This window comes from Delphinus delphis, chromosome 9, assembly GCF_949987515.2.
Source record: "Delphinus delphis chromosome 9, mDelDel1.2, whole genome shotgun sequence".
Lineage (NCBI taxonomy): Eukaryota > Metazoa > Chordata > Mammalia > Artiodactyla > Delphinidae > Delphinus > Delphinus delphis.
Window position 1 is genome coordinate 100343594 of NC_082691.1, and position 21943 is coordinate 100365536.

At 50.8% G+C, this 21943-nt stretch overlaps 1 protein-coding gene across 2 annotated transcripts; it reads right to left on the reverse strand.

Moving 5' to 3' along the window:
- Positions 1-1485: 1485 nt before the first annotated feature.
- ZNF746 (zinc finger protein 746) lies at positions 1486-21695 on the reverse strand. 2 transcript variants are annotated; one of them, XM_060021072.1, is made up of 7 exons: positions 21534-21695; positions 18309-18608; positions 18104-18185; positions 16992-17105; positions 5899-6090; positions 5268-5393; positions 1486-4111 (listed from the first exon to the last, which is right to left on the reverse strand). In XM_060021072.1, the coding sequence occupies exons 1-7, from the start codon at positions 21555-21557 to the stop codon at positions 3060-3062; spliced, it is 1890 nt and encodes a 629-aa protein (XP_059877055.1). In that variant the 5' UTR covers positions 21558-21695; the 3' UTR covers positions 1486-3059. The 2 variants fall into 2 exon arrangements, with proteins under 2 accessions (XP_059877055.1, XP_059877054.1); XM_060021071.1 differs by having other exon boundaries at positions 1486-4114.
- Positions 21696-21943: the final 248 nt, after the last annotated feature.

Genomic DNA, 21943 nt, shown 5'->3' on the forward strand with positions numbered 1-21943 from the left:
TCATTTTGGACTCCTGACCTCCAGAAATGTAAGATAAATCTGGTTGGTTTAAGCCATGAAGTTTGTGGTAATTTGTTACAGCAGCAATAGGAAGCTAATACCAGGGACCACTGTGCTTTGGCCTAAGTGGGATTCTTTTTTTTTTGGGGGGGGGGGTTTGCAGTATGCGGGCCTCTCACTGTTGTGGCCTCTCCTGCTGCGGAGCACAGGCTCCGGACGCGCAGACTCAGCGGCCATGGCTCACGGGCCCAGCCGCTCCGCAGCATGTGGGATCTTCCCGGACCAGGGCACGAACCCGTGTCCCCTGCATCGGCAGGCGGACTCTCAACCACTGCGCCACCAGGGAAGTCCAGTGGGATTCTTTTGAGCTGTGGCAGAGCAAGCGTTCCCTGGAAGTTTGGGAGTCGTGGTGGGGTCCCCGTTCCACAGTGCTTGTCTGGTCTCCCTCACTGATTGGGCACCCCTGCTGGATGTCTGAGACGGACCTCAGCCTCCCCCTCCCCACTGCCTAAAACCTTTCCTCCCATGCCCTCTGTCTTGGAGAGCACCTGAGCCAGACCTTAGGAGTCATCCTTTCCTGGGCCTCGGATGGGGTTCTGGCGTGACACGCAGGCAGCATGAGGGCGTGAGAATGCATGTGAGGACGGGCGAGGGTATGGTGGTGGAGGAGGAGCCCCGCCAGCCGGGCAGACACCACATGCATCCCGGTTGGCTTCCAAGCACGAGAGACATGTCCAGTGGGGGCGGTGGGCCAGAAGCACAGCAGAGAGGTCAGGGCTGCTGAGAAGGAATGAAGCGCCATGGCCTGTGCCCACCATCTCACGATGGGCCTGGATGAGAGCCACTCCCCTTCCTTCTCCGCGTCCCACTCCCACGCCTTCTGTGGCAAATTCGAGTGGATTTTTAAATTTTTTACATTTTCATTTTCTTAAAAAGACAACAATCAAAACAAAAGAGACTGAAAACAAAACATGAGATAGAATGTTAACAAGTGTTAACCCTAGTTGGTGGGAATATGGGTGTCAGCTGGCCTGGCTCAAATGCCATTGGAGGGATTTCACTCCAAGACCAGGGTTACAGCCACTGCAGGCATCCCAGATCCTTTCTTGGCCTCTGCCCAGCCAAGAAAAGATGTAAAGAGAAAACATCCAGCTTCAGTTCTTCTTTGATACCCTGCAATTTTTTCTTCCTATCTTCATGTACATGATCTCATATTAAACTAAATGACAAAAACCATGACTATATTCTGAAGCGAGGTGACTGGATGTGGTTTTATTTTCCCTCCAGGTGTCGGTTTTATCTCCACAGAGTCAAACTTCTCTGGATTCTCCCATCCCAGCTCTCAGGGACAGCTGCCTCCCTGGGTCCAAGGCCACCCTGAGGAGGGCGCAGAGAAAGCCGACTGCACCGCTGCCACGGGGGATGCATGTAGTGGCGCCAGGGCCAAAGACGCGGGTCTAAGAACAGGACCCACCAAACCACCTCGGTGCTGGTTAGGTTTTATTTTAACAGGAGGTCTCCTCTTCATTTGTTTCTCAAAATATCAGTTATATCAATATTAGAAGTGTAAACTGGTACAAAATATACAGTACATAGAAACAATCTTCTTAACTAGTCTATTGCCTAATAAAAGTACGCACAAGGGAGCTGAATGAACAGAAGTGATGGTCTCCCCCCCTCGGGAAACAAGTTCCCCAGAGGACAAGGAACCAGCGTCTGCTTCAACAAAACGGGAATGGATACTCGTGTGGCAGAGACAGCATTGGGGTGGAATCAAGAAACCTTGGCCCATTTCTAATTCCACCTTCAAGATGTCAGCCAGGGAACGAGCAAGCCCTGCCCCTGGCCCAGCCCCTCAACCCCGACCCCTCCCGGGGGTGAGCGCCCACCGGCCGCCACTTGGCTAAAGCTTGAGGCCTGATGATTTTGCTCAGGCAGATGTGGGGCAAACCTTCTAAGAGGGCAAAATGAAAAGCTTTCCTCCCCCAAACTGATGCTCCAGAAGGATGAGCCAAGTCTGACCTGAGCCTCTTCCCAAGTGTCTGCACTCATCGTGCACACGGGGTGCGAGGCTGAGATGGGTCCCCTCTGAGTAGCTTATTGCCTCATCTCTCGCAGGAAAGGATGCTCGTCCGGCGTGCTTCACTAGGGCACGGTAACGATCAAATGAGGTTCCGTGTGAAAGCGTCTGGACAGCGAGAACACACACCACACCAAGAGAAAAGGAAACGAGCATCTGGCAGGAGCAGAGGGCAGCCCCTCCCCTGTGGGGGTCGGCAGGTGAGGCTCCGTTCCCGGCCCTGCTTCTGCAGCCCCTGCCTCACGCCTGCATCCCTAACGGTGCTTCCGGACAGCTCTCCCTTACGAGGCCCAGGAGTCACGGGGCGGGGCGGGGAGCGGCAGAGCGCCTGCGCACGGCGGGCACTTGGCGCAGAGCCTTCGCAGATGAGAGGCAGGTGCTGAGAGACGCCGGGCTACTGCTCCTCAGTCCTCCTGCCCGCGAGCTGAGGCTGGGCTTCCACGGCGCCCGGCTGGCCTTACTTCCCAGCCTGGCCCTGGGCAGAGCCCGGTCTCCGCTCCCCTGGGGCTGTGTGCAGAGACCGGCCCATCCCTAGGGGTCACCGAGGCCACGGAGGTCCAGGTCCCTCCTCGCCCGCGTCCCCGGCCAGCCAAGCTTCCGTCGCACCCTCTGTCAGACTTGGTAAGGACACAGCCCACAGCACACACACGCACTCCAGAAACCAAAGGTACACTACGAAGTTTAAACTGCTGCTACTACTATTTAACGGCTTTCTCTTCAAGAATTAGAAAAAAAAAAAGTTTCGTAATTAAATTACTTAAAATTCTATGCTGCTCAGTTTCACAATCAGAGAATTCTACTTTGTTTAGAGGTGGGAGCTGCGTTGTCTGGTATTTTCTCCCGCTCCAGTGATCGGTTCAGCAACTGGGAATCTGGTTCTCCCCCAGGCTCCGTTCCGCCTCGAAGCTTTTCGCACCACCCTGCTGTCTGGAGAAGCGCCTCTTTACACTTGGGCCTGCGGGGGTCGCCCGCGGGGGCCTCACAGGTCCCCGCCGTCGGTGGGTCCCAGGACACTCAGGCCACAAGTCCAGTCGGTCACGAGGTCCGTGGAGGCCAAGGGTCCTTTGGAGGCGGGGCTCTTGAAGGGGTCGGGGGGCACGGCAGGCAGCGGCGGCAGGGGCTGGCCCCGGGCCGGCTTGGCGCCCGCTGCGTGGTTGCGCTGGTGCTTGCGGAGGTGGTCCTTGCGGATGAAGCTCTTGCCGCACACGGTGCAGGTGAAGGGCCGCACGCCCGTGTGCGTGCGGTAGTGGTCGATGAGCTTGGAGCGCTCGGTGAAGCGCTTCTCGCACTCGGTGCAGGGGAAGGGCCGCTCGCCCGTGTGCAGCATGCGGTGCCGGATGAGGTGCGCCGGCCGCGTGAAGCAGCGGCCACACTCGCCGCACCGCAGGCCGCTGCCGTCCCGCGCGCCGCCCGCCGCCCCCGGCGCCCCGTCGGGCAGCCCCCCGCAGCTGCGCTGGTGCGCGCTCAGGCTGACCTGCAGCTGGAAGCTCTTCCCGCACGCGGCGCACGTGAACGGCCGCCCCCCCGGGGGGGCCGCCGGGTGTTTCTTCAGGCCCGGCTTGTGGCCGAAGCCTTTGGTCCGGCCGGGGTACTTGCAGGGGTCGCTGAAGGGTCTCGGGGCCTGGCCGGGGTCCAGCACGGCCTCTCCGTTGTCGGGCGAGGAGTAGGCCAGACCCTCAGGCCCGGTCCTCGGGTTCAGGCTCGCGGGAGGCTTACACCTGAAATTCCAGCCCCACCGGACCCCCCCGAAGAGCCAGTCCCCTGGAGGGGTCTCGTCCTGGGTCACCGCGGGGCTGGGCTCGCCCAGCTCGCGCTCGGGCCGGGCGGGCTCTCTCAGCCCCAGCACGGGGTCCTGGCTGGGGAAGGAGCTGCCCTGGCTCTCCCAGGCTCCTTCCTGGACAGGACTAGGGAAGAACCTTGTGGCTTGGCCTGGTCCGAACAGGGTCGCGTGGGCTTCTAGGTCAGTAGGATGCACTGGTGTGGCCACTACCTCCTCTTCCTGGACTTCGGTTTTTATCACAATCTTTACATCTGCTGAGAAAGAGACAGAAAGACCAGGTATCATTCTGTCCCCTCCCCGCTTACAAAGGGAAGATCTTTCATCGGGACATTTGGCCCAGCTACGGCCACTCTGAGCCCTAGTCTCGAAGCCTCCGGATCCAACCATTTCAGCAGAGATGCCCCAGGCGGTCAGGTGGCTGCCTCAAACCGTGGGTGAGGACATCGTGTTCCAGACCTTCACCACAGGTAAAGCAACCAGCCTATCTGCTCCCCTTGTTCTAGAACCTTCACCCCAGGAGAGCAACCATTGCATCTGCTCACCGCGTTCCATTTTCACTTTGGCTCTTAAGGCTAATCATGAAGTTATGCCAAGGAAGGAGCTCTGACCACTGGTGGCAATGCACCCGAGGGGCAAAAGCACAGAGCTGGGCTCAGGTTTATCTGAGACTGGAACGTGGCTCCCCACAGAGCAGCAGTGACCTCAGGCAAGCTCCTCTGTGAATACCCTGTTGCACAGGGTTGCTTGAAGTTTAAACCACACAGCACATGTGAAAGCACTTAGCATGCTGTTTTGCATGCATTAAGCATTCAGTAAATGTAGCCAGCTAGCCAATGATAAAAATATTAGTGTAGTAGTAAAAGTGTGTTGGATTTTACGTAAATGTACTTGAATTTCATGCCCTAGAGTTTTATATCAGGGATCTAGGCTTCTAGCACAATTTTGGGGTGCCAAAATATGACAGAAATTATTACTTAAAGTAACAGATAACTGCCTTTCAAGACAGAGTAGAAAACTAATACATATATGAGGCAGTTCCTCCCAATTCGGGCCTGTGGACACCTGTCTTTGGTAGTGCTGATATCTAAGAAGCGGTTCTAGGTGGGTTTGGGTTTTTCCAGGTCAGGGAGGAGCCAGGGTTGCTGAGTCTGGGCAAGAGGTACATCCCCTTAAGGGTTCAGCTTGTCAGGTTTGACTGGTTAACACAAGAAAGGAACTGTGGGGAAATGGACCGTCTCAAGAAAGACTGTTGAAGCCTAAGAATCTAGAAGGAGAAAAGGGACAGACTGTACAGAGTGTTCACATCCCCGCACCTAAATGCCTGCTGGCTGCACCACCAGGGGCCACGGCTGAGGCAGCCTCCGGGGCAGACATGAGCCCTTCCAGTCCTCCCTCCGCACCCCATACCTTCCGTGGAGGCGGCCGTGCTGAGCTTCAGTGTCCCGTCTGAGCAGGCGGAGGAGGGATGGTGAGGGGGGAGATCTGCCTGCCAGGAGGTGGGCGGGATAGTGGTTGAGAAGTTGGAGTGGACGCCTGCAGTGAAGAGAGAGCAGAGCCAGTGGGTCAGGGAAAGGAGTGGGCAGACCCCGTGGGAGAGGCGGAGCAGCTGCCCCGAGACCCCACCGGTGACTCTCCTGCCCAAGCACAACGACCCCACCTCTCCTGAACCAGTTTGCTTCTGTCCCCTTCTCTGAGGCACCCGGAAGCTCAGACGTCACACTCTTGTCACACAGCCCCTCTTTAATAGGAGGCAGCTGGTGATTTAAATGTCCAGTGCTGGGGCAAGACGAGCAGGAGGGGGCCGGCAAGAGTGAGGCGGAGGAGTGAGTCTTGTTCCAAGACAAGAGCATCATGGAACCCAGAGGGACCAGCAAGATGTCCTTCGGGGCAACCCCTGCCATAAGGTGGGAAATCTTCTAAACTCGTCAGGCCAGAGCCCACAGCCCCCCGCAATGCTTGCAGCAACTTCTTCTCCCAGGTCCTGCCCTCAGTCCCTGCATCTGGTTCCTGCTGTCTGCTCCCAGCCTCAGCCACTCACCAGAGGCAGCGTCGGTAGAGACGTCTCCTGCTCCGGAGTCCAGCTGGCTGAGGCCCCACGGCTCCTCCCCGATGTCTGGCTGTCCGGCTGCCCACGCCTCCACGCCTAGAGCCTGCTGCTCCTGGAGCTGGAGCTCCCCTTCCTGCTTGATCTGCATCAAGAGGTCAGGGGCAGGAACAGGGGGCCCTGAGCCTGAGAAGAAGAGAGTGCGTGAGTGACAGCATCAGGGGCCCTGGGGCGGACACACATCCAGCCAAGGAAAGGCACACGGGGCCTTGCAAAGGTCAAACAGCAAAAGAGCCTGGTGGAAAGGGAAGGCAAGAGCTCAAACAGGGACTGCAGGGTCTTCCAGGCAAAGCATGTGGTCACATGGTACTGAGCACACGGGTCAGGCAGGGAAAAGTGAGGAGTACAAAACGCATTCTCAGACTTCCCTGGTGGTGCAGTGGTTAAGAATCCGCCTGCCAAAGCGGGGGACACGGGTTCCAGCCCTGGTCTGGGAAGATCCCACATGCCGCAGAGCAACTAAGCCCGTGCGCCACAGCTACTGAGCCTGCGCTCTAGAGCCCGCGAACCACAACTACTGAGCCCGTGTGCCACAACCACTGAAGCCCGTGCGCCTAGAGGCCGTGCTCTGCAGCAAGAGAAGCCACCACAATGAGAAGCCTGCGTACCGCAACTAGAGAAAGCCCGCGCGCAGCAACAAAAACCCAACCTAACCAAAAATAAATAAATAAATAAAACAAAAAAACGCATTCTCAGGGCTGGATCTCTGGTCCATGGGCAAGACTGTGCTGCCCTAGGGAGGTCCTGCTCTCACTTTAAACACAGAAATGCTAGATAAAATCTACCCCCGTCCCCAAAACCTTACCCCTACACATGTATTTACGTGAGCACAAAAAAAGATTCCAGATATAAGAATCAAAGAACAGGGCTTCCCTGGTGGCTCAGTGGTTGAGAGTCCGCCTGCCAATGCAGGGGGCACGGGTTCGTGCCCCGGTCCGGGAGGATCCCACATGCCACGGAGCGGCTGGGCCCGTGGGCCATGGCCGCTGGGCCTGCGCGTCTGGAGCCTGTGCTCCGCAGCGGGAGAGGCCACGGCGGTGAGAGGCCCGCGTACCGAAAAAAAAAAATTAAACAGAAAAAAAAGAATCAAAGAAAAAACACAAAGTCAAATCAAGAGTTTGAGCAGGAACCAAGCGGAGCTGTTGAAACAGGATGCAGGCCTTAGGGGCGGGGCTTTTATGTCCGAGTGAGGTGAGAGCAGAGCTGAGCTGCCTGCATCAGCCAGGAGCCATGAGGCTCTGTCCCATCAGGTAGATGGGGACTAAAACCCCACCCACGCAGGGGCACAATAAGGAAGCTGCGTCTTGTCCTGGGCCATGGATGGAAAAGCCACCCATAATAGATTAGATTTCCGTGTCCACACTAACTTCATACTAACCACGTGGTGCAGCTGAGAAAAGTTGAGAAATTCACAGAAAAATTGGCTGAGAACCACGGCAACCCAGGAGGGCCCCAAACAGAGGCAAATGCAAACCTGCCCATAGGGGCACACCCACAAGGCAGGCCTTAAGGGGCCCCTACTAAAAGGCTAAACTTACAAACCAGAAGAGGAGCCAAACGGCATGAGAGCCATGGCAGAACTCACTCCTGCAAACTACAGAAAAGGAATAGGCCGAAGGATACAGTAGCATAAGTATGTTTAAAATATTCAAAGAAATAAAGGAAGGAACAGAATCTGTAAGGCAAGAATGGGAAATTATTTTTTAAAAGGCAGATGTGAAAGAGAACCAAATAGACATTCTAGAAATGACAAAAACAGTCATGGAAATAAAAAATACAATGGCTGGCTTAACAACAGAATGAACACAGTTGCAGAGAAAATTAGTGACTTAGAAGATGGATCTGGGGAAACAATCCAGAGTACAACACTGAGAGATAAAGAAATGAAAATATGAAAGAGAAGTTGAGACACGGAGGATTAAACAAGAAGTTCCAACATATGCTGGCAGAAATCCCAGAAGGAGGGAATAAGAAATGGATACGTGGCAACAGGTAAAGAAATAACGGCTGAGAATTTTCCAAAACTGAAGGCATGGTGAGCCCATGGTTTGAAGGAAAACACCACTTCCTAAGTAGGAAATAAAAAAGAATATAAACCTAGACAATATTCATGTGATATGGAACAGCAAAGACAAAGAGAAAATCTTAAAAGGCACCAGAGAGAAAAGAATGACATTCAGACTGAAAGCAGATTTCTATCAGCAAGTACGATGTCAGAAGATAATATTTTCAATATTTGACAGGGAAAATAGCTGTCAAAATGAAGCCAGTATAATTCTCATTGCACAAACTAGAGAACAGTGTATGAAAAAATTCATAAAATGGTCATTTATGAACAGGTACGCAAAGGTTCTAAATGAGAGAAATAGAAATCAAATCCTGTAGTATGTTTTCAAAAAAGAAGAAGAGACAGTACATTATGAACAAACTGGGTTTCTCCTGAGAACTCAAGGATAAGCTACCCCTGGACAATACAGTAACACAACTCACAAACAGATTAATGGAGAAAACAATAGTCATCTCAACAGACACAGAAGCAGCATTCAACTCTTCCATTTCTGGCATATGGCTGGCTAGCTGTGCAGAGAAACTCCTCTCAATATGGAGTATCTAAAAATGATGGGTAGAGTATAAAAACACACAAATTTTGAAGCATGGATGACCTCTAAGAAAGCCTAAGTCAGCCACGGTAAACTGTAGGGCATCTCCCATTCCCCTACTGCTGGGCTACAATGGACTGTGCACACCTGGGGCAGATAGATGTGAGAAGCCGGGTGCTTAAGCAGGGTGGAAGGTTGGGCTGGAGACCCCTCACCACCACCACACACATAAACCTGGGACCAAAGAGCAATGTTCTCAGTGCACTAAACATAAAACAAAGGTGAAAACCTGCCCTGTGAAAGGCAACTGCCCATTCTGGCCTTTGGTCTTAGCTGAGTGGGGAGAACAGTCTCCCCTGGGAGTTGACACACCCCAGGCTGGTGTTCCAAACTAATTAAAAATAATAACAGTTTAAGGAAGAAAAAATCTAAATGAGTCATTCTCAAGGGAGGCGTGGGGAAAAAAATAAATACAGGAAAGGCAGGGTTAAGGTCTCACAGCACAATTTAAGATGGTGGCTAAGAATCCGAACACCCTAGTGGCCATGGTCAATGTCAATGATCCAGACCAGCGCCGTACAACAGAGATCAAGGTGGGCCACATCTCTAATTTTAGGTTTGATAGTAGCTACCTTAGAAAAGTAGAAAGAAACAGGTGAAATAATTTTAGCAATATTTTTTTAACCCAATATATCCAGAGTATTCATTTAGACATATTTCATCCCTTAAGTGCTTGACAGTCACATGTGGCTGGTGCCTACTGTTCTGGACATTTCACACGTAAAGATGAGCAGACTAAAAACAAACAAGAGACTCAGCTACGTGCTGTTTATAGGAGACACACCTAAAACAGAAGGATGCAAAAGCAGTGTGAGACAATAAAAGATATGCTAAGTCAAATAAACAATTAAAAACAAAAAGATGTGGTTGTACCATATCAGATGAAATAGACTTAAAAAGAAAAGTATCCATAGAAATAAAAAAGAATCACTGCACAATGGTAAACTGACCAGAAAGATACAATAATTCTATGATTTAAATCTAATAACACAGCTTCAAAATAATAAAGCAAAACTGACAGAACTCCAGGAGAAATGAACAAATCCACCTCCTCTGTGGGGGACTGACATACCATTTTCCATAACTGGTAAACCAAGCCAACCAAAGATTACAGGATCTGAACACTATTAACAAACTGACCAAATGGACATAAGCATAACTTAAAGACAAGGAAAACACAAGCTTCTCAAGCCATACAAAACATTAAGAAAAAATGAATACTTTCTAGGCCATAAAACAAACTTCAATAAATTTTAAAAGATTAGTATTTTACACATCTATTTTCTAACTATAACAGCATTAAGTTAGAAATCAATAACAGATATCCTCAAACTCCCCATATATACTAAAATTATATATATATATATATATATATATATATATATATATATATATGCTTTCTAAATAATCCAAGGCTCTAAGGACAAATCACAATGAAAATGGAAGCTATTTGGAACCCAATGCTAATGAAAAAATTATCAAAATGTGTGTCTGCATCTACATGGTACTTAGAGGAAAGTTTGTAGCCTCATATATTTATATTAAAAAAGAGGAAACAGGTTGAAAATTAATAGGTCAAGCAGTCAATGCAAGATGTTAGAAAGTAACAGCAATAAAATAAAAGCAATAAAATAAAAAGAAAGGAAATACTATGAGAGTATAAGTTAATAAAAGAAGAAACAAAGAACACAGAGAAGCAAAAGTTGGTTCTCTGGAAAGGATATTAACCAATACATCTCTAGCAAGATTATCAAGAGAAAAGGAGAAAGCACCAATAACCAACATGAAGAATGAAAAAGGGACATAAAGATAGATGTAGCTGAGATTAAAAAATAGAATATTATGAACGTTATTCCAAGAAATTTGAAAACTCTGGGGAAATGAACAAATTCCTTAGAAAAACTAGAACTTGCCAAAACTGAATCAAGAAGGTCCTATAGCTACTAAAGAACTTAAATCAGTAGACAAAAATCTCCCCCACAAAGAAAAACATTCAAAGAATAGATAATCCCAATATTACACAAACTCCCTGAGCAAATAAAAACAGAGGGAATACATCATAACATATCTTTAATATCAAAACCAGCCAAAGACAGTCTGAGAAAGGAAAAGTAAAGGCCAGTCTCACTCATGAACAAAGATTCAAAAATCCTAAACAAAATAATTAGCATATTAAGTCCAGCAATGTATATAAAAGATCATGACTAAGTTAGGTTTTTTCCCCAAAATCGCAAGGTTGGTTCAACATGAGAAAATGACATAATTTACCATACTAGTTAAAGAAGAAAAATCATATAATCATCTCAATAGATACCAAAATAGCATTCCATAAAAATTCAACAGCTATAACTGTTAGAAATATCTAGTCGACCAGACATATACAAAACTCTTTTAACCTGATAAACAGCACTGATCAAAAAACTTTTAACAAATATTAGACTCAATGTGAAAAGTTACAAAGTATCTTCTTTAACATCACGAACCAATAAGATACCTGTTGTCATCACTTCTATTTAAGGATTTTCTGGGAGTTCTCAGCCAGCACAGTAAAACAAGAGAAACTAAATCATAAAGATTTGAAACGAAACAAAAAATTCTTATTACTCATAGGGGATATGATTATCTTTTCAGAAAACCCGAGACTCATCAGACAATTATTGGAAAAGTTATTAGTACTAATGAGAATTTTGGCAAGGTTCCTAGATAGAAATATTGATAAATAAAAGACAACTGCATTTTTGTCCACTCTTAGGGTTTTAAGGGAGCCTGGTAATTACCATTTTTCTTCCCTGTCATGGATCTTAACAATTAGAGAAATAAAACAAAAGAGGAAGGCTGGTGAGGGTAAACTCTTTTTATTACTGATAAATGAGGATGCAGCTTTTATGTAAGAGAGGCCCTCAGCACTGACCCTGGATCAGGAAGTCACCCTGGACCATGGTGAAGGAGGCTCTCCCCAGCAGAGCAGCAGAGACTGCCTGTCCCTGGGGGCAGCCAGCTGCCCAAGGGAAGAAGGTTGGGCAAGGACTGTGCTTGTCCAATCCTTGCTCCCAAACTCCCCGATGAGGTGCATCCCTGGTGGCACCTCTGGTGGGGTGCCTAACTGGGTGGGAGAGAACGAAAAGGAAGGACTACAGCTGTACTACACCAACATGGATGACTCTCAAAAACAAAGTCAAATGAAAACAGCAAGTTAAAGAAGAGTATATATGGTATGATCTCATTCATAAAAAGTTCAAAAACAGGTTAAACAATGTTACTTAGGAATATATACACAGGTAATAAAAATGTAAGGAAAAGCAAGGGACTGATCTCATCTGTCTGAATTTTGCGTTTATCTGTGAGAGGAAGGGAGGGGTCTGGGGTCTGGGAGGGACAGTGGGGTCTTGGAAATAGATCGGGTTATGATCTATTTCTTATGCTGCGAGTTGGGAATATGGGTATTTACCAATCGTTCTCTAAACTTTATGTATTTTATGTTATGTATTTTATTCTGTATGTATTTTGTTTATGTTATATAATACAAAGTAAAATGTATTAAAGAAATAAAATAATATTAAAAAAACAAAAAACAACATTTGATACAATATAACATTTATTCACGATTAAAAACAGTGGCCAGAAGTGGAAGGAAACTTCTTTTAAACTAACAGTATCTTCAAAAGTCTACGGCAAAAATCATCCTAAATGCCGAAACTCTTTAAGTATCCCACAGACAAGGATGCCAGCTATCACAGCTACTATTTAACCATGTCGTAGGCCCACTGCTAAACCAGAAAAATAAAGTTACGAACATTTAAAAAGAAGAGATGACTTTTGTGCTATCTATGGAGAGCACAATTGTGCATGTAAAGAACCTAAGACTCTAAATTGACTAGTCATTAGAAGTAATGAGAGTTGAGAAAATTGTTTTTCTTACTAAACAAAGTCAACAGCTTTACCGCACACCTGCAACGACTATTTAAAACATGTAATTAATTTAAAAATCTCATTCACAGTAGAAACAACAATGATCAGGAGAAAACTGTAAGTCCTATTCAGGCACATACAGAAGGTTTCAGTAAACAAGTCTTCCTGTGGGTAAGGGGGCTCAATACTGCAATGACAGTAATTCTCCAGAAATGAAATTACAAAAGAAATGCAATTCCAATCAGAATTCCAACAGGATTTCTGAGAACCTGACACAAAGATTCTGAAATTCATCTAGAAGAACAAAGGTCCAAGAATAGCCAAGAAAAGTTTAGAAGAACAAGTAGGGAAAGCTTAGTCTACTACATATCAAGGCTTAGTAGGAAACTAAAACAGTGAGAATTGGTGCAGAGAGACGAAGAGACCAAAGAAACCAGTAAAGAGCCCAGGAACGGCACGTGCACGTATGGAAACCTGGTTCGCGACCAAATGGGCATTACACATCATTAATGTGTAATGGGAGAGGAGAGTGTGTAATGTGTAAGGGAGAGTCTCCAGCCAACTTTGCTGGAAAACTAGATGTCTTGTGGGGAAAATTTTTTTAAATTCTCCCTTGTAACCTCCCCAAATATACATTCTAGTTGGATTAGAGACTTAAATGTAAAAAGCAAGACTAGAGTGAGGCAGGAAAGGATATTTTAAGACAGAAAAAGCACAGATCATAAAGGAAAAGACTGGTGTTTATGACTCTACCAAAAATTAAAACTTCTAAGAACTACAAAGTTAAAAGACCTGCCACAGACTGGGAGAAGATATTTGTAATGCAAATAACAGACAAAGCGTTAGTATCCAGAACTATATAAAGAGACCTGAATCAGTAAGATAATGAGAAACAACAGGAGAAAAACAGAAAAAGATAATTCACTGAAGCAGAACCCAAATAAACATCTGAAGATGCTCAGCTCCACTAACAACCGGGGAAATGCAAATTAAAACAAGATACCATTTCACTTCCATCAGATCGGCAAACATCTAATTCTGAAAAGTGGGCAAGGAAGTAAGAAAGCAGGTCCTCTTAACTGCTGGGGAGTATGTACGCCAGTGTGACCATGGGGCGGGTGAGCTGGCAACAGCAGAGGTGCAGACGGGCATGCCCTCCACACTGGGATTCCTCCTCCAGGTCTATTCCCTAGAGAGACATCAGCACATGGACACAAAAAGACACCTTTAAGAATGTTCACTCCAGTACCACTTGTGAAGTGAAAAGTTACAAACAGCTTAAGTGCAACTCAATGGAGGGATAGATAAAAAATTGTAATATAGTTGCTTTTGGAATGCTGAGCAGCCATCAAAATGAACGAACTTGACTTATATGCATCAACAGAGATAAGTATGAAACACAGAATACCGAGTGATAGAGATGAGGACACGTGATTTTTCAAAACACACAAAACCATTATTATATATTGTTTATGGCTACATATGTATACAGTAGAAGTTTTAAAATGTGGATAGAAAGGACAAACAACTTCTGGACAACTGGCTACCCTGAGGAGGAATGAGACTGGGAGATCTAAAAAGGAATTTAAACTGTATCAGAAATATATCATATACACACACACGATTTAAATTATGAAACACAGGATACATTCAAAAATATTAAATTCCTACTCTGTGCTAGGCAGTGTTCTAGGAGGCCAGAATGATTATATGAACAAAACAAACAAAAGTTCTCATCCTCTTGAAATTTACATCCTAATGAAGGTGAGGGTGGTGACCAGACACACACGTCTATCAATAGGAAACATGTATAATCTATAAATATGAAATATATTCTAGTTATACATATGTAATATCTACGTCTATATAAAGTCTATAAATATAAAATATATAATAATGTAAAATATGAAATATACATAATAGATGATATCGGATATGGAACAAACCGAAGTAGGAAAGGGAGCCTGGAAACTCTGGGTGGGGAGAGGGGCTGCCATTTTAAATAGGGTGATTAGGGAAAGTCATATTTCAGCAGAGACCTGAAGGAGGTAATGGGTTGAGCCCAGGAAATATCTGAAGAGCACTCCTGGCAGAGGGCACTGCCAGGTGCAAAGGCTCGGAGACTGGGCCAGCCTGGAGTGTTGCAGGAACATCAAGGAGGCTGGTGTGGCTGGAACTGAGCGAGTGGGGGACAAGCAGAGGGAGAGAAGCCCGGCTGTGTGAGTCGATGGAAAGCCAGCAGGGGTTGGGAGCCAAAGGACGCAGGACTTGTGCTGTAAAGGGGTCACTCTGGCTGCTGGGTGGGGCGCAGACTCTGGAGGATTAGGGCAGGAGCAGGGAGACTGGTGGGAGGTGCCCGCGATACTCTAAGCAGGAAACCACGGGCCTGGGGGCAGGGGGACGGGCAGGAGAGTCTGGAGGAGTGCTGGCAGGGTTTCCCGATGGTGGGGACTGGGCGTGAAAGAGGGTCAGGGATGGCCCCTGTGTTCTGGGCCAGCAGCTGGAGGACGGAGGGCTCCTACTGCAGTGGGGAAGCCTGTGGGAAGAGCAGGTTCTGACGGGCAGACAAGGAGCTCGGGGAGGCACGTGGTCCAAGCGGGCTGTCCGGCAGCTGTCCACGTGCAGACAGACCAGGCGGCGGGTGTGCAGGATTCAGGGGAAAGGCCCCGGTGGGAGTGCCCACCGGAAGGATGGAGTGTGGGCACAGAGAGAGGCGGAGGAGGGCTGAGGGCACCCCAATGCTTAAAGATCAGAAAGGGCAGCAGGAAATAGCAAAGGAAAGGTGGGAGGAAAACCAGGAGAGGCTATACTGAGGAGCAACGACCCCAGTGACAGCAGCGCCCTCCAGGCAGGGAAAGAGGGTGAGGAAAGGGCAGGAAGCAGGTCTCTGCTGGGCAAGAATGGGTGGACAGCTGGGGAGGAGCCTGAGGATTGGTGGCCTTGCTGAGCACCCACTTCCCCAAGCACAGTTGGGAGGATTTAGGGGTTGAAGAGAAGTGGGAGAGGAGGTCTGACGAGCGGCTGCACAAAGCCCAGAGCTGGGGAGGGTGGACCAGGGGTCCCGACTTCTTGGACTGAGGTGGGCGGGGATGAGGGCCACCCAGGGATCCCGCTGATGGGCTCAAGGCCTGAGAGGGGAGCTCTAAGTGCCGGAGGGGAGGGCTGGGCAGGGACTCCCCAGAAGCCACCACATTTCCAGGCCCCTATTCACTCTCATTATCGTGTATATTTATTACATCCAGGGAGGCCTCCACATACGATAAAACAAACCTACGGGGAACCTCCCACCCAAGGTAAGCCGCTGGCAGCCCCACGTGTCATAACTATCTTTTCCATCCAGACAGCACTCTGCTCTTAGTCAATTTCTAGCTTTCAGCACTGTCCCTGTTGACCTAAACTGGTGAATGATTTCTGAACACGGCCTGCCCCGGGGAAAGGGAAAATCTAACTGCAGTGACACAGCAAACACGGAAGACACATTTTGTGAATCACAAATTAAACATATAAGACTTTTTAGTAACCTAGGTGTTCAGACGAAAGGGAAGCCCCAAGGCAGGTGGTGCAGACAAGGGGTCTTGGGAGGAGGTGGGCTTGAGCCTGCGGGGGCGGGGTCTCCCTGGTAAGTGACAGACCGTTGCTGACCCCCAACCCAGCAAGGTCTTCCCGTCAGCCATTTGGCTTTTCTCATGTGTCTACCTGTCCTTTCCTTAACTTTCAAACGTGCTGACTGGCCCAGGAAAATCTGAGACCGTAGTATCGGGTATCCAGATTCACCTTTAAATAAATCAGTGACTCTAACCATGTTGAGACATGGCTAAGGGGTTAATGTTCTGTAATTACTAATGGTTTTAAGTGAAATTTGGTTCTCAGGTGGAGGCAAGGCTGACTCTTTGTAAAGCTATGAATGAATTAAATTTTGTCTTTATTATCTTCTACCTTCCTGTCTGTGTCCCCCTCCTTCTTCCTCTAATGCTGAGCCACTGGCACCATCTCTTTCCTAAAAGACTAGGTTTGTTGCCTGTTTTCACGCTGGGAAGTATTCCTGGAGTGTTAGCTGAACAGGCTATAGGTCATAATTCAACTATAAGAAAACTCAGGTTTAAAACATTGATGTTGGGCTTCCCTGGTGGCGCAGTGGTTGAGAGTCCTCCTGCCGATGCAGGGGACACGGGTTCATGCCCCGGTCCGGGAAGATCCCACATGCCGCGGAGCGGCTGGGCCCGTGAGCCATGGCCTCTGAGCCTGCGCGTCCGGAGCCTGTGCTCCGCAGCGGGAGAGGCCACAGCAGTGAGAGGCCCGCATACCGCAAAACAAAAAAAACAAAACAAACAACAAAAAAATAACCATTGATGTTTTTCCTTGGCTCTCCCTGGAAAGAAGGTCACACCTTCCCTGGCCCTTTACTTTTGTTTCCATCTGATTGCCTGCTATCTCCCTAGCCTTCCCCCAACCCCTCACCTGGACTCGGGTCCACAGGAACATCTGGAACCTTGGGGCCAGCGCGACGCCAGCTGCACGGCTCCTTCCCCTGTTCAATCTGGGAGAGGACCTCGGGCTTGGAGATGGCATAGTCTGGGGGAAGACAGAAGGGTTAGCTTTTGCCACGTTCCGTTCAGAGCTGGGGACAGGCAGCCTGGGAAACCAAGATGGCCCAGAAACTACATTTCTTGATTGGTAAAGGGCAGTGGTTCCCAACCATAGGCAATTTTGCCTCCTAGGGGACATTTGTCAAAGTCTGAGACATTTTTGGTTGTCACGACTGGGGGCTGGGGGAGAGGTGCCACTGGCATCTGCTGGGAAGAGGGACACTGCCGAACATCCTATGAGGCACAGGATGGCCCCCAAAACAAAGCCTCATCTGGTCCAAGATGCAGTGCTGAGCTGAAGACACTCTGGTATAGGGTCTCGAGGTTAAGAAGCCGTACATTCCTGCAAACTGAAATAGAACCTCACACCCGCACCTGCTCCCAGCCTCATAACCATGCCTTTTTGCCTTCAGACCTGGGGTCACACAGATACCATCCCAAGAGGTAATAAGCCCAGAAGAAACAGTCCAGGCCTTCTTGGGGGTACTGCCTGAAGGGAGCGGCGGCAGGCCCAGGGTCTGGGGAAGCCTCCAGGTGTGAAGGCAGCGCTGGCTCTGAGAAGCATGGTCTGCCTACATTCTCCGCCGACCCAGAGGAGCCACTCGCTCAGGCCTCACGTCTCAGCGAGAGAAGGCGAGAGAAAAAGTCCTTCTCAAACCTGGGTTGATCATACTGGATCTGAGAGCGGTGGGAGCCTTCTCCACTCCAGGTCTCAGCAGGAGAACAGAAACGGCTGTGCTCTGAGCCTGGTTAGGAGAGAGGCCACCAACCCTCCCGGTCTGGCACCCCGTGAACTTCACCAAGTAGAAGGCAGCCTTTGACTCAGTCACCCAGGGCTCATCTTTAGGAAAAAGAGGCGATAACCGTGCCTGGTCAAGGTTCCCAGCGATTTACATATCCTCAGGACAAAAGCCACCAGAAGGAAGAGAGAAGCTGAGGTCTCCCCAAATCACACGTAACCAAGAAATGAGTCTCACGCCTTACCCAGGGAGACCAGCGTCTCGTAGTTGCCCCGCATCACGTGCTTGTACAGCTCCTTCTGCCACTCGGACAGGTTCCCCCACTCCTGCTCAGAGAAATACACGGCCATATCATCAAAGGTCACGGGCACCCGGAACCACAGTGTCATGCACGCTTACCCGCACGCTGACGGGCACGGGCTGTCCCACCCCCGGCGCCCAGGGCTTACCTTGGGGGCCTCGCCCTTGCTGCCCGGGGGCAGCCGCAGGATCCAGAAGTTCCTGTTCCTCAGCAGGTTCTCCACGTTCTCCAGCCGCCTCTGCAGCAGCCCGTACTCCTGCAGCAGGGTCCCCAGCACCGCCCACTTGCCCTCCAGCTGGTTCCCCAACTCCACGGCCGTCTTCTCGCAGTCGGCCAGCTTCTTCTCGGCCATCCCGGTTCGACCTTCTAGGGAAAGCAAGCGGGCAGCCTGCGATTCGATCTTCCTCTCCATGGCCTGAATTGTAGCTGCCATTGTCCACGGAGAAATCTTGCAGAAACAGAGAGGAGACCAGCATCAATCATTCCGCCCGCCGTGTTCCTTGAGCCCCTCTCTCTGAGGCATCAGGGAGCTGAGTGGGGCAGCACACGTGTGGGAAGTGGGGATGTCCTGTGCCACACGCCAGATCTCGGCCTGGCGGCCAGCTCCTCTGGGCGGGTGCCCTGCCTCCAGGCCTCCGCAGCACTCCTTGCAGACCCCCATCAGGGCACTCGCCGCCCTATACAGTAACCTCCCGCATCCACCTCTACAAGCTCTCTGAAGGCAGCGCTGCATCTTCACAGCACAGTGAGGGGCCCGTGGTAGGCGCTCGGTGCAATTTTGCTAAATCAACAGTGACTTCGCACTGCTGGGGTGTCTTAATGGAGAAATAGTAAACTGCAGATTTACTAGAGCCCCGCCAGCACCTCCCATCATAATTGCACAGGATCTGTCTACTGATGATGACCTTGCAAAAAAAACAGCTGGTTCACTGAAACGACACAAACACAAGCGCTGCTCAACCGCTTTATTAAAAAGCAACTCGTGTCTCTTTAATAAACATGGAAGTCTGATGACTAATTCCTTTCCACCCCAGGACAATCTAATTTTGTCCAATTACCACCCACCTCAAACTAAAAATCACCATTACTGCAAATCTCCCCCAGCCAAGAGTTAAGACTTTTTGACAAAACACGAGCCCCTGCCCTTGTGAGACTGACTTTTTTCTCTCACTGTTCCCACCCTTCCCAAGGGGCGAATTACGGTCTCGGACATTGTTGTCGCTGCCCCAGGATCAGTGACACACCTTACAGACTGGTGAGGAAGGTGAGACATATGCCATAAGGTGAGACTTTTATATGTGCTGCAACCATGATAAACCGTCATTCCCCTGACTTGCCTGTCGCTGGACAGTTCAATCGTGGCTTAGATGACCGGCAGCTGGGGACACCGAGGCAAGGGCGCATTTTGCTTTGGGTGGGGCTCGACCACTAGACCCCCCCGACCCACATCTGAAGGTAGGACCCATGGGTCCGAGAGGAAGCCCTGATATTTATACCTTCTGGCAGCACCTGAGGATCAATGGTACCTTACAGCATTCTGAAAACTATTCCTAAACAAATGTTTGGTGACTATCTGCAAAATTGAAAAGTGACTGGTAGGAACCAGTGTGGGTTCATTCAGAGGAAGTCACTGAGAACTAGAACATGGGAGGGTGCCTCAGAAAATAGCGACAGGAGAGTCTGAGCAGAGGCTGAAAAAACTGGCAAGGGTGGAGCATCAGGGATTTTGTGGTGGTTTGGAAGGCAGCTGGACCAGATGACCTCTGACCTGAAGAAGGTAGGGCTTTAGCTGGGCCTCAAAGGACGGAGAGGAGCTGGACTGGCAGAGAAACAACTGGATGTGGGATTCCTGCTCAGGAGGTAGGTGGCTCTGCTCTGAGGCTGCAAAGACTGCACTGGGCTGGCACCTTGGGCTGGTGCAGCCCTGCCCCTGGGTGCGAGGCCACGTTTCTTCCCTTCCCCTCACTCCTCCTCTCTTGACCGATCCCAGACATACGACCCCAGCCTCTAAACGTTTGCTTCAGAAGTGTCCTTTCACTTTATCGCCCAGCTCCCCAACCCCAGAAATCCCACTCAGCCTCCAAGAGCATCTGACTGCCATTATTATAATCTTTGTGTTCCATGAAAAGGGCATCTGCATAAACTCCAACCTTATAGACACATGCAGTTTTCTTACATTTTAACGGGGCCAGGGAACCTCGTGTGAGGCCTTCACACTATTTGGTGAGAGGTGGCGACTGTTTCTACTCAAGCCCAGCTCCTCGCTGAATAGTGGGTGGACAAGATGGGGCTGGCCTCAGACTCCTGCCAGGGAAGCGGAAACTCTCTGCTTGAGAACAGCTGATGGGAAGAGAACTCCAAATCCTTCAATGGCTCCCCACCCATAGGATGAAGTCCAGGCAGGCCTTCAAACCCCTTCCAACTCTCCCTGCAGCCTCCTCTCCCCGTGCCTCCCTACCAAAGCCATCTTTTCCAGGCAAACGACTTCTGTCTCCTCCCGGCACTGCCTGCCAGTCTGTGTCCAAGCCTCCTCCCTACCTGAAAAGCTCCACGGGTCCAGCTCAGCCTGATGAAATCCTAGCCTTCCCTAAAAGCCCAGCTCAAATCACAGCAGCACAGGCCAGGAAGGTGCACGCACCTCCTTCTGCCTTGCTTTACCATCACCAGTGTACCTGTTTCCCCCAAAGCGCCAGTGTGTCCCAGCACACAGAGCGACCCTGTCTTTCCACACCTTTTCTAGCCGTGCGATCCTGGGCAAGTTAACTTCTCTAGGCCTCGGGTTTTTCTTTTTTATGACAGAGAATCAGAGCCTACCCCCTAGGTTTCCTGTGAGGACAAAATCACGCCTAACAGGGCTGGTGCCGTGCCTGCGTCCCTCTACGAACAAGAGCAGCTGTCTTCCGCCCCGACCCCGAGCGAGCCGGGCACGCAGAGGGGCCTCGGTGCCAGCGGAATCGCCGCCGCTCGGGACGCCTCCCAGGTGCCACCAGGCCGCTGGGGGGAGCTGGGGGGAAGGGAACGCAAGGCTGAGCGGTGGGCAGAGAAAGGAGACGCGGGGTGGGGGGCGCGGAGACGAGGGGGCCAGCGGATGGGGCGGGGGCAGGAAGCCCCGGAGGGCAGCAGGAACTCGGCGTGGGGCGGCCTCTGGTGCGCGGACGGCCGGTCCCGCCCTGCTCAGGCTCGGCCCGGAACGGGGGGCCTGGCCGGCGGGTGCCTAGGCCCCGGCGGACCCCGCGTCCCGCTCGCTGGAGCCCCAGGCCCGGCGGCCCGGCCCGACCCCCGGAGTCCCTCCCTAGAGCCTGCGGCGCCGTATGCTGGGCCCGGGCCGCCCGGGCCCCGAGTCCGCACGTCCGTGCGCGCGGGCCGCCCTTACCGGAGCCGCGGCCGCCTCGGCCATGGCCCTGCGCTGTCCGGCTCGGCCCGGAGGAAGTCGCCGCCGCCGCCGCCGCCGCCGCCGCCGCCGCGCGGCCGCACGCTAGCCGGCCCCCGGCCTCTCCGCAGGCGGCGCCTGCCCGGCCCTGCTGTCCCCACCCGCGTCGCCGCGCTCCTCGCTGGCCGGCCCGCGCCGCTCCGCCCGCAGACGCGCCGCCGCCGTCAGCGCCCGGCCGGTCCACACTGCATCCTGGGAGCCGGCGCAGGCCCGTGAGGCTTCCTGGAGGCAGCGCGGCCGCACAGCCCCACCTGCAGCCCGGAGAGGCGAACGGCAGGCGCGGCGCCCGCCCCGCCCCGCCCAGCCCCGCCCGGCGGCCCGTTGCCACTGTGCCACCCGCCTGCCAGCCGAGC